At 37.9% G+C, this 13,136-nt stretch overlaps 1 protein-coding gene across 2 annotated transcripts in view; it reads right to left on the bottom strand.

The window, feature by feature from the left end:
- Positions 1 to 13,136, bottom strand: part of KIF15 (kinesin family member 15) — a 39,102-nt gene that overhangs the window by 22,881 nt on the left and 3,085 nt on the right. For both annotated transcript variants that reach the window (XM_071561355.1, XM_071561356.1), the window contains exons 3-13: positions 12,546 to 12,729; positions 11,070 to 11,146; positions 9,564 to 9,601; positions 7,672 to 7,769; positions 7,136 to 7,315; positions 6,228 to 6,437; positions 6,002 to 6,127; positions 4,420 to 4,542; positions 3,634 to 3,757; positions 1,815 to 1,906; positions 322 to 531 (exon numbers count right to left, since the gene is read on the bottom strand). In XM_071561355.1, the coding sequence (XP_071417456.1) occupies positions 322 to 531; positions 1,815 to 1,906; positions 3,634 to 3,757; positions 4,420 to 4,542; positions 6,002 to 6,127; positions 6,228 to 6,437; positions 7,136 to 7,315; positions 7,672 to 7,769; positions 9,564 to 9,601; positions 11,070 to 11,146; positions 12,546 to 12,729 (1,462 nt within the window). The remainder of the gene's footprint in view (positions 1 to 321; positions 532 to 1,814; positions 1,907 to 3,633; positions 3,758 to 4,419; positions 4,543 to 6,001; positions 6,128 to 6,227; positions 6,438 to 7,135; positions 7,316 to 7,671; positions 7,770 to 9,563; positions 9,602 to 11,069; positions 11,147 to 12,545; positions 12,730 to 13,136) is intronic.

Raw genomic sequence — 13,136 nt, 5'->3', positions numbered from 1 at the left:
TTTGGAGATTTCCTTGAGTTGCTGAAAGGAGACTTAGTCCTCTGCCTAACCCAGATCAGGTGGCCTGTGGCAAACTCCCACCGTAACATCACCCTTACTAAACTCTCCTCTTGTGCAAACTTAAGCTCTAAAACTCACCCATAGTCCCTTCTGTAGGGGGGAACTCCATGCATTTGAGATGCTCCTATAAAAGAACCCATGATCCATCCTTTTCTTTCCTCCCTATCTTTACTAAAAAAAACCTATCTGCTCACCGCAGAACTCCATCACGAGCTATTCTCATCAAAAAATGGTTCTAGAAAAGAAAAACCAAAGACTTACCTGTTCTCTGAGTGTCTCCACTTCTTCCCTCAAGTCTCTAAGGAGATCATCTTGCTCTTTTGGCAATAAAATTCCACCAGCCTCTTTATGTAATCTCTCCAAACGAACAATATGGTCTTCCCGGAATTTGACTATCATTTTATTGGACTGAACAAATTTTTCCTTCTTGGCACACAGATCTTCTAGTTGAGCAACTTTTTCTAATAAACCCTTAGAAAGTACATATACAGAGTAGTGGGAAAACAAGCCACACTAGGTGAATTTTTAAAGTATATATCTCGTATACAGGCACAGGCAGACAAAAAATGCAAAACTCAATTAACAGTAATAAGGTGAATGCACAGACCATCATGTGCAGCAGATCTGTAGAGAACAAAGCTCATACTTAGAACCCAATTTACACACCATGTTGCAAAACTTGTACTTAGAAACTCCAGTATGATCTGGTAGGCTAAGGATTCAGTTAAGCACAGCAGATACTCACCACTAGAGAACCTGTTTCAGATAACTTTCTTTAAAAAAAACCAAACAAATCCATTTTGGCTGTTTCAGTACTATGCTATGACCAAAGCACAATAACTGGGAGTTTGCTTCAACAAACACTGTTGATTCAAACACTCAAAAGCACATTCAAAATTAAGTGAAACAGAAGTTTATAATTTTATTTTTTTTCTTTTTAGAAAATCCCAATTAAAAAGAAACCTAAAACTAAACATATTATGAAAGCTATTCTATGTCTTGTTGGCATTTGAAAGATAGAACAGAAGCATAGAATCATCTGGGTGGAAAAGACCTTTTTGATCCTTAAGTTCAACTGCTAACCCAGTGCTACCACTAAACCACATCTACATGTCTTCTAAATACCTTCAGGGATGGCAACTCAATCAGTTTCCTGGGCAGCCTTTTCCAGTGCTTGACAACCCTATCACTGAAGAATTGTTTCCTAATATCCAGACTTGTGTGTGTCTAAGTGGTGTAGCAGAATGCTGACCATTTCCCCTTGGATTATGGAAGTTTCACTCTGATCCCTGTCCCTGTCTTCCAGCTCAGGGAGCTGGGTATCCGGAGAACTGTTCTTGTTCTATTAAAAACTGAGGCAAAGGTGGCATTAAGTATCTCAGCCTTTTCCTCAGCCTTTGTCACTATGTTTCCCCCCTCATCCAATAATGGATAGTTTCTCTTTAGACCTCCTTTCCTTGCTAAAGTATTTATAGAAGTATTTTATGGCAGTAGCGAGATTAAGTTCGACTTAGGCTTTGGCCTTACTAGTTTTCTTCCTGTGGAACCTCATAACATCTTTGCAGTCCTGCTGAGCACTACAGATTTTATCTTAAATGTCATTTGATTAAGTTCCTTTGTTACTAAACGTTGTCTTTGGACAAAGTATTTTTATTCAAAACCAAAGAAAATCATTAGGAGAGTCAGTTTCAATATGCTCAGTGGTCTCTCATCAGAGTGCACTGAATAAACTTAGAAATATTAGTGCTTTTTACCTTCTTTTCCCCTTCTGATTTCTCCCAAAACAACATTGCTTCAAGAAAGTTGTTCATGTAATTTATGTTGTTCTTCCCTTTTTCAACAGCATCTATAGGGAGAGTCAATCAAACAAATGCCATATTTATTAAAATACCACTTAACCAGGTTTTCCTACATATATAAAATGACAACTGCGTAGAGAAAATTCAAATAAATTCTTCGAACAGTGGAATTCCTCTGCAAAGATCACATGCCATACCCAGAGCATACTGTTGAGACAGTAATTCCCCGTCACCTGCAAGTGCTGATAAAGAACAGAGCTAATATACACAATTGTAAAATTAGCAAAGTTGTGCAAGCATTGAATGGCCTTGCAATGAACTTTTATTAAAATAAAAGAATCAGTTCACTCAGCTAAGTATATCTATAAAATGCAAAATCCCTCTGAAATTAATTTGATAACACTAAGCCATTATTAGCATTATTAGTATAGTTTGTACATAATAAAAGTGGACTGACTGGTTTATGAGAAGGAAATTCAGGAAAATAAGCATGAATTATATGGACAATTAGTGGCTTAATCTGGAAGGAAAGTGTCCACACAAGGGATTAAAAGGTTTTAATAATCCACTTAGAAATTAATTCAAAACAGCTTTTCTGAATATCCTCACACAGGCAGGACTACTTATTTATGGAATACTAATCACCATAATATCTAGGTGCATAATAACTACCCTATTGTAATTTAATACATTTTAAAATGACATCATGTTTTTAGATTAGCTAGCAAGCAGATTTTCCATTTGTGTGATCAACTATTACAAACATAATTTAAATGCATAGAACAAACACAGCTCTGATTTATTAAGTTCTGCACAAAACTCTTCCTCAGTGTTTAGGAATTATCACTTGCTTACCCTCAGAACTCTATGGCGGGTCTAAACATTGAGCCCTTTCTCTCTGTCAATATTCATGTGTTTATAAACAGTGAGTCAGTGTCCTACATGGCTACTGACTTGTTCTCACTGGCTAAATGTGTATGCAAACAGAGAAATACTTTTTCCTTAGGAAACCTCAACCACAGATGCTTTGTGTTAGTTAAGGCTTTTTCACACTTCTGTAGTAACTTCTATTGCTGTATCATCTGTTTCTTGGCAAGGTCAGGGAACAGTTCACTCAGCAACACAGTAAAAGTTAGAAGATAACGTTTACTACCTTGCAATCAAACTTTATAAGGTGGTGTGTTTCAGTGAGAAACAAACATAGGAGAAAGCTCTGCTGGGATCTGTATTGCAGATAAAACGGTCTAGTGAAAAGCTTATGGAAGGAAAAAGTTATGCAAAAACTCTCTTTTCATCTAACATTGAAATGGATCTTTTAATGAGAGTAAACGTCCCTCTTTGGTTCCTCCCGAATGGGGAAAAAAAGGAAAGAGGGGAAAAAGATCCAGGCCTGAGCTTATAAAAACTGCAACATTATCAACACCTTTGTGCCTTCTCTGTTGTAAATGTACAAGGAATCACAGGCAAACTTTTGGTTACTTAAAGGATTAGGCAGCATACCTTTCACAAAGTGGAAGAGTATGTAGGTATTGTAAAATAAAATACAGTACCATAAGTTTGGGTCCAGTACCCAAACTTATGAAAGGAAGAAAATAAAAATCACATTAACAATTTCTGCAAAGTATTACATACAAATACAGGCAGTGGGATCCATAAGATAAATACAATCTCTCTAAGTCAGTTCTGACAGAAACATTAATTGTTCAGAAACTTAATGAAGGCCTTCAACCCTCCAGATTACAGAAGCAGCAAATTCCCTCACCTCAACTCTTACCTTGTGGTACAGAAATACTGTGCACAGGTGGCACTGAAGTAAGTTGAGCAAGCTGCTCCTTCAGCTTCTTGACCTCAGCTTGCAGCTGGCTCACATTTCCTTGTGTGTCTTCATTTACCACAGCCTTTCATAAATATGACAAAAGTAGGAAAATCAGGAAAAGGTACAAATAAAAATCTTACAGGATAAAAGTCAGAGAATGCAGAGCAACAAAGCTTCTCTTAGGAAAGGAAGAACTTAGGGAAAAAGCAGCGTTCCATTTACTGAGAAACCAGTAAGTTGCACTTCAGATAAAAGTAAAGGTTAAAATATCTAATATTTTCTGTAGACAAAGGTTTGGAGCTTTTTGACCAAAAAAAGCAGTTTCAGCTAAATGCCAAGATATTTTCAAAACCCACTCAAGAAATTACAGTTGGGTACTAGTGTATGTGTAAATCTAAATAACTGAAATGACACTGAAATAAAACTTTTATGATGATTTTCATTTTTAGTACAGATTTATTTACTTTTCTAGTGAAGTGCTCTGAGAATGAGCAATGAATACATACTATTATCAGCCATCACCAAGTTCCCAGCTGTTGTCCTGTATTCAGAACCAAGAGCAAACAAGCCCTTTTCAAAAATAGTTGGTCATAAAACAAATTTAGTGTTTTCTAATAAACTAAATTAATTTGAATTAGTGGAAACACAGGAGTATTTCAATGCAGCTGCCATGCTTGCAGATATGTTGGTAATTGACAAGAAATAGTTTGTTGCTCCATTGAAGACATGGAGTAACTCTCTTACCTTGTTTTTAATCAGCTTTGCTCGCTGAGCAAAATTAAGAGTAGACAGAGTTTCACCAAAACACTTGGATCCTGGATGGACATTGGTGATTATACACGTTTTTGCGTTACCACCAAGGGAATCCTATTTAAAAACATGGAAGTTATGCCTTATTTGCGTGTTTCTGGTGTCAATAGAAAGCCAAGAGCTGAGAGCTCTAACCTAAGAGCTGCTGTGTATCATTTTGAACAAATTGCAGAAAGAATGTCATTTGACAAATAGCCATGCTAGGTAAGTTTCTCAGATTTTATTGCCAATGTGGATATAAAGGATGTGACTGTGAATAAAGACTATATTTGGGGTTTCAAAACCCTGACTACATTATTTAACAACAATTTGAGATACTTTTTACATCTGAACAGCAGGTAGAAGAAAAAATCCAAACAAATGGAAAAATATTCAGGGAATAAAGTACAATTCCACTTTAATCTTGGTAATTAGCAGATTACTGTTAGCATTACGTTGAACACCATCTAGCCTGTTGATTGTTCCAACCCATCTTCCTTCTGGTGGCAAGTGCCAAACAAACAAAATCACAAATGAACAGATTCTTGACCAAGGATATGAAAGGAACCTCTCCCTTTTACATTCATGTCTTAGACAAGTAGCTCTCAAATCTCTGGAGAAGACAGCAGTTATATCTAAAACTAAAACTCAAGTACTACAGAATAGTTCACAAACCTCAACAGCACTCTCTGTCTCTGTCTGTCAGTCTCTGTCTCTGTCTGTCTCTCTCCCTCTCCCTCTCTAGCAGAGAAGGTCGTGTTTATGGATTTCTTTGCAGTACAGACATCTAAAAAATAACTACTTAAAGTAACAGCTGATACAGATGCAATCCTCTTCCAGCTTCTACGTATTTTGGGTTGCACTGGAAGAACATAACTCTTCAGAGTTTCATGAATCTAAGATCTACGTAGAACTGGGATGGAATGTTTGGGAAACTTTGCTGTGATCACAGTACTATGTTGTGATACAAATACTGTATTATGCACAATTACTATATTATAATACAAAAACATTAAAGATGTTCGTTACTTTTCACAGAATTTTGGTGTGTGCTGGCATCCAACAAATCTTTGACTGCTTGTGTCTTTGTTTTCTGTTCATCTTGAAAAGGGCCTATAAGTTCTCAGGTAGGAACCTGTAAATTTATCTCATTCTTAACGTCACACAAACACTTAAGCACATGTAGGCTACTTCTGGAAAGCATGTCAAATGTTTCAGCACATCTCTAAATACTGCATTTTGATACACAGTATTTCCCAAATTATAGGGAGGAAAATGTGTGCTGATTTTTCTTTAAAACTTGCAAATACATAATAGGAGATCACAAGCATAAATACATTTATCTTCAATTAACAGCCATAAACCAACTAGAAGTCTGCTTAGGTTAAAAAGATATTTTTCAAGCTTTCTTCCGCTTGCCCAATATTGAAACAACTTTAAAGCACTTGAGTTTTGGTTTTTACAGGGAGAAAACCCAACCAAATATTTTTTCAACATCCCAAGTAGCAGCATATAAAATTCAGAGGATATATATTACCCGCAGCAGAAAAGTGAGCTTGGAATCCCTGTAACAAACGTGTCTCTGTTTTCCATTACCCACATCAACAAGTGCTGTGATTACTTGGCCCAGGCAGCTTAGTGATCGATTTATGTTACCTGCTTCCTAAAAATGAAAAAGAGAACAAAGGGGAGTGGGGTTTGGTAGATGGAACAGGGCAGCACATTTGAAAAGAGAAAGATATCAAAGCTGTTACAGAACTAACCTTTAACCTCAGTCCTTCTGTGTGAGTGTCTTTCTGTCTCTCAGATCCTGCCAAATCCACCAGGTTGAGCAGGGAAGACCGAATGTTAACAACCTCATTGTTTTTCTCCATGGATTCCACTGTGATAGTGAAAACTGCATGTGATCTTGAGGATTCTCTGTTCATTGAGGTTGATGCTACACGACGGTTTCTCCAGCCCGTAGTTAATACCTAAGCATGAAAAAGACATCAAGTAATATCAAGTACCTCAGACTGTACTTTACATACATGAAATGCCAACATAGATAAGCAGCCATAGGCACATTTTATTGCAACACCTTTCAAAAATCTCATGAAAAGGACTTTGACTATTTTCCAATAGAAGTTATTTTAAAAGTGAAAAAATATAGCTACAGTCAAGCTTAATTAGAAGTATAAATTACAACATTTGCTTCTTTCTTCCAAAAGTACTATTGCTGTTTGAAAGTGTAACATATCCAATACTGGTGTACGGTAACAGTACCCAAGGGAAAAAAAATATTTGAAGTCACACAAGTACTGTGTGTATGTGTATCATTCATGAAGAAATAAACCTGACAATTCTGGAACATACACTGCCCAGTTAGCAGGAAATGTAATTTTCTGTTGCTGTTTCAGAGATGTGTAGGGTAAACTCTAGAGAAAGGTTACTGTAATTGCAATTCATATATTCCACACTCCAGAACTGTATGTGATTTATTACAGGTGTGGGATAGTCAGGAAGAATTGCCTAGAAATGACTTTTTTACCATGTGTTATACAGTACAGAGACAGGGGAAGAACAGATCACAGACACTGTGCAGAAAAAAATGTGCTTTAATCAAAGAGGAGTATTTGCCAAAGAAGCATCAAGATAAATAAACCAAACATTAAAAAGTGACAAAAAATACCTGATATGCTTCAGCAGCAGATGACAACACCTGTTCAACAGCACCATCAACAAAGACTCCCTTCTTGATGTGTTCTCTGAGAAAGAGTCCAGCTGAAGCAGAATCTAGCAAGTCAAATATCTGTTCGTTGTAGATTTCAATAAATGAGCATTTGCAGAGAAAACTCTTTCCACTGCCAGCCTGAAAAAACACAGTAATTTACATTATAAACTGATTTGGTTAATTAATCTAGCCTTCTATGGCAATGAGTCTCTTTTCATACATATCCAAAGCTATTAATTTGCATATATATTCTGTATACTATACGTTTCTGGTTCCCAGACGACAACCAGCATCCAGAAACCTACACTTGTGTCTCAAGACACTGTACTGTAATTTGGTAGACTATTAGATGCTACTGTTTCTCATTAATAAATTTGATGCATGATGGCAATAACATGGTAACTTACTGGCTGCACACCTGGTTTACTAGCCTTAGCTAATCTTTACTGTGAACCATTACTTTCACTGCAATAGTAAGTATAAAATAAATGTACCTTTTCCTTTTCCCGTTCAATTAGAAAAAATAAGTATTCAAAACTCCGTGGAATTACACCTCTCAGACTGTGAGTGAAATTGTCAGAATCAGATGGTCCTAAAGAGATTTTTAAATTAAAAAAAATAATTATTAGTACTACTCAAAAGTAATGGTTTACCTTTTCAAGCTGTCATTATAGAAGATTTCAGCAACCGCATTAGAATCATAGAATCAGCTGGGTTGGAAGAGACCTCTGAGATCATCAAGTCCAACCCTTAATCCAACCCCACTTTGATTACCAGATCATGGCACTCAGTGCCACATCCAATCTCAGTTTAAAAACCTCCAGGGATGGGGAATCCACCACCTCTCTGGGCAGCCCATTCCAATGCCTGATTACTCGCTCAGGAAAGAATTTCTTCCTGATATCCAACCTAAACCTCCCCTGGCAGAGCTTGAGCCCGTGCCCTCTTGTCCTACTGTTGGTTGCCTGAGAGAAGAGACCAATCCCCACCTGGCTACAACATCCTTTCAGGTAGTTGTAGAGAGTGATAAGGTCTCCCCTGAGCCTCCTCTTCTCCAGGCTAAAGACCCCCAGCTCCCTCAGCCTCTCCCCATAGGGCTTGTGCTCCAGTCCCTTCTCCAGCCTTGTTGCTCTTCTCTGGCCCCACTCCAGCACCTCAATATCTTTCCTGAACTGAGGAGCCCAGAACTGAACAGAACACTCAAGGTGTGGCCTCACCAACGCAGAGTACAGGGCCCTGGGCCTGCTGGCCATGCTATTTTTGACACAGGCCATATCAGATTACTATGTAGTCTAAACAATGTTTGTGAAAGTTTATTTTACCTGTCCATAGACATACTTGAGTCTAAAATAGCATCAACCATTTGGGCTTCCACAGGAACATGCACAGATGTGCAGGAATGGCAATACAGCTAATTTGAAGAACCAGAAAGAGGGGGTGGACTTGTCCCTATGTTAATTTCTATGTAGTCCTCAAAAATGTCACCCAAAATGATTTTTGTTATGTCAATAACTTTCTAATGTCAAGTACAACACTGTTTATCCTGGAGAAAAGGAGGCTCAGGGGTGACCTTATTACTCTCTACAACTACCTGAAAGGAAGTTATGGCCAAGTGGGGATCGGCCTCGTCTGCCAAGCAACCAGTGACAGGATGAAAGGAAATGGCCTCAAGTTGTGCCAGGGGAGGTTCAGGCTGAATATCAGGAAGAATTCCTTAATGGAAAGAGTTGCCAAGCACTGTAACAGGCTGCCCAGGGAGGTGTTGGAGTCACCATTCTTGAGGTGCTCAAGAAACAACGGGACATAGCACTCAGTTGACAAGGTTGTGATTGGTCTTGGAGGAACTTGGAGGGCTTTTCCAACCAAATGATTCTGTGATGGATGCACTTCAAGTCCTCACTTTATGAAGATCAGGATTACAAGGGGATCCCTTCACACACAGAGAGGCCTTAAATGTCTAGTTGGGTAGGAAACTTGAGAATCTCGAGATATTTTAATATGGAAGATCCATACTAGAACAGGGCTCTACACATACTGGAATATATTTCTACACATGCAAGGAATATCAGCCAAAAAGGGAAACCAGTAGAATACTCATTTTGAGAAAATTTACTAAAAATGTATGATTTAACTGAAAAGCTTCTCTCCTGTAAAAAACAGCAAAAAAAACCCCTCTAGGTCTTTGAAAGGATTGAGGAGAGTAGCTGTAATTCACTCTTTTGATACAAAGCAAGAACAACTGCACTGAGCACTACGCTATTTCCTAGAGTTGTCTGCAGGAAGAAACAAACGTACATATCCCTGGTGTTTGAGCAATACAACATTTCAACTCAAGACAAAAAAAATCAGGAAACCATTGAAAGATTAATCTCTCTTGTGCACTTACCCATCATAGTAAAAGTTTTTCCTGACCCAGTCTGGCCACTAACAAAAAGAAAACAAACGTTAGATAAAGTTTTATTCTGGCTCTGAGTTTTTCATTAATCTGCATCTTTTAAGGAGAACTTAAAGCTCAAAACAAACAAAAAAAAATCTTCTAAACTGGAGATAAAGAGAGACAGGCAAGCTAAGAAATCAGTCAGCTAAAAAAGTATAAAAGTAGAACAACAAATTTTACCAAGAAATTCCATAAGATAAATCAGCTTTTGTCTCCCCCAGCACTCACCATTTTCTTCCTTATTACTGTCGGAATGCAAAAAAGGGGAATTTAGGATTAAAATGAAGGCTTTCAGATGTATACATTAAACTAATCTTTGGGTCAATCTTTTAAGTTTTTGGGCCACTCGGTAGTGTACATAAGGTTATATTTGACTTAAAAGTATTTTTTCTTTTAGAGTTGGGTTTTTTTTTAAATGTAGTTATTAATTTGCTAGAGAAAATTCAGGACAATTACACTTCATTTCCCCACACTTGTTTATTGTAACAAAGTGGACTTCAGAGTTTTGCAAAAGCTGTGCTAGGGTCAAAACCAGTAAGGTTTTGATTAATTAGTTCTATAAATCAGCATTTCTTGAACTAAGTGCCTCTTCAGCTTTCAAAATGAAAAAATACTGAGTTAATATAATGATATTCGTACTACCAGTCATGGATATATTTCTACCTTGAAGACATTCTGAAAGTCAAAATTATCATTCATGAGTTTTCCCACAGGCAGCTAAGAGTCACTGAAGAATTGAGCTGGCCAAATATCAAGTTAAAGCAATTTTCATTCCATTTTACTATGGACATACTGAAAACAACTAGCTTTCTATTTAACAGTGCAATAACTTCTACCTTTTAGACAAATAGTAACATTTAAATGAGTTTACAAACCACATAATTAGCCGTAAGTATTAGACGCATAACACCTACAGATTCCTCCTGAAGAGGAATAAGAAGTACTATTCAGTGTTGCAAAAGGAGTCATTATGGCCTTCCTTGCAGTGCAGCAGTAAGGAAGCACTTCTGAAGTTTACTGCAACATTAAGCAGGCTCTGGCTCTTAAAACCACAACTGCCCATTGGCACAATCTCCTAAAATGTTGCAATTGCTATGAAATAACTGCCATCAGCATCAACATCATGGCCAGGCTTTGTGAATGCAGATTTGAGAAGGGCTCTCCCCAGGTGCCCTTCCAGCCCATGCAGTGGATGTTTCAGGTCAGGCACAGCGTGCGCAGAACTGGCCCCACCGTTTAACTCATCAGGTCCATCTGCCACAGCCGAGTGAGCTTGGACAGTGCCAGTGAAGTCCTCAGGACTAGAACCTACAGCCCCTGGTATTCCCAGTAGGTCTCCCATTCCAGTACTGACCAGGGCTGAACCTGCTCAGCTTCTGAGATCTGATGAGATCAGGCATCAGGCTGGCATTTAACTGCCTGTGAAATAACTGTAATCACCATGAAATTACTTACTATGCAAAGATGGTTCCATTGTAGCCATTCATACAAGATTCCACAATATTTTTAGCCACGCTTGAGAACACAGATTCCTGGGGACAAGGGAAAGAGAAGGCATTTGGCACCACTCGTTTGGGAATCTTTTATATCAGTGTTTCCTGTGCCATAACTTTATAGTGTATAAAATAGATGAACTCCTTAACATTAGACATGTACAATGACCCCCAGAGTTCTCACAGCAAAACAATACACCCTAAGTCTTTGTGACATAAACCACTCCCTCTGACAAAATTGTATTCCTTGATAAATCCAAAGAAAAATAATATACTAACAGCTTTTAATAATACTAACAGCTTTTGAATATATAACATTAATTTTCATCCAGTGGTTTGGATTACATTACACAGTTTATACCCTCAGTGGGTCAGAAATCGAGCCTATGGCACTTACCAGATCTAGCGAATTTTCAATGTTTGTCACTGGGCAAGGGCACAGACAACAAACCTGCACAACTTTTAGCCTCATCTATTTTCAGATTTTTCTCTTAGATTTGCAAGGAGAGCCTAGCTACAAGTAACAGCTACAGCAGGCAGGGTTTTGGGGAGATTTTGTTTGGTTTGGGTTGGGTTGGGGTTTGACAGAAATTGAAGGAAATTCAGGGAATTGAATCATAGATTTGATTGGGTTGGAAAAGACCTCTGAGATCATCAAGTTCAACCCTTGGTCCAACTCCACTCCCTTTACCAGATCATGGCACTCAGTGCCACATCCAATCTCAGTTTAAAAACCTCCAGGGATGGGGAATCCACTCCCTCTCTGGGCAGGCCATTCCAATGCCTGATTACTCTCTCAGAAAAGAATTTTTTCTGATCTCCAACTTCAATTTCCCCTGGCAGAGCTTGAGCCCGTGCCCCCTTGTCCTATTGCTGAGTGTCTGGGAGAAGAGACCAACTCCCACCTGGCTAGAACTTCCCTTCAGGTAGGTCTTAATGAAATTAAAATTATGTTCAAAACATCAAACACAATATTATAAAAATTAAATTGAAGGATTTTCTTTCCAGTATTACTGTTCCAGATGAACAATGCATCCATTTGAAAGATGGAAAGATGAAAAGGAAATATAGCAACCAGAATACAAGCTCATAAGTTCCTTAAATACAAATCACATCTTTCATATTAGCTACTGACTGCCAGTTATTTTTATGTTTGTCTGAACAGGCAGATTTATTTTCTGTCTATGGTGGTACCGTAACATTTACAAATGTAAATTTCAGTTTTAATGCAAACTTCAATCTCTTAACAGTTTAAAAAACTTCATCAAAACTCTTTAGGGAGCAGAACTTCATGCAGCATTTCTTACTCTATTTATTACCAAACTATCACTGCAAAAAAGTACACCTAAGGCACTGTTTCTGTAGAAAGGCTTAGTGTTAAAAGTTGCCAAAATTTGGGGGGAAACTGTAATAGAGAGGAGATTCTGGAAGTGATTACCTGTGTTGTTTCTGTGTTTGCAACATAATCAAAAGTGAAGATCTTTGGCTCAGGCTTCGAGTGCAGTCGGATGGTGTTTGATGAAAGAACAGACAAACACAAGCCTTGATCTCCACTGGTCAATGCGGTTCTGTCTGAAGGGGGACGCACCCTCACAAAAACTTTGATAGCATCACCTTCAACACTAAATACATTTGTATGCATTAGATTGCTTCAAAATAGGTCTGTCAGCTGTTTGATAAAATATAATTACAACACTCAGATTAAGCAGGCAAAGTCATACAGAGGCCTGACCTGAAATCACACTACTTCTACCTGAGCATTAATTCACTGCAAGATTTGTTGAAGATAAAAATGTGGCAGATTTAAAAAGCAAAGAACACACAGTTAGTGGAATTTATTGCTGTTGCATTTAACTTCAGCTCGAAAAAAACACCTTTCACACTGAACTTGAGATATATAAACCCAGTGGTGTAATAAAGGTTTCAGCAGTTTCTAAGACTACAGACTTCAAGCATCCTTCTCATTACTGAAGTTTTAACAGGCAAATGGAGCACTTGATGGGAGTCCAGGAGACAGTTATTAGAGTTT

Source organism: Pithys albifrons, chromosome 7, assembly GCF_047495875.1.
Source record: "Pithys albifrons albifrons isolate INPA30051 chromosome 7, PitAlb_v1, whole genome shotgun sequence".
Lineage (NCBI taxonomy): Eukaryota > Metazoa > Chordata > Aves > Passeriformes > Thamnophilidae > Pithys > Pithys albifrons.
The sequence above is the reverse complement of the archived record's forward strand: the minus strand, read 5'-3'. Positions and strand labels throughout refer to the sequence as shown.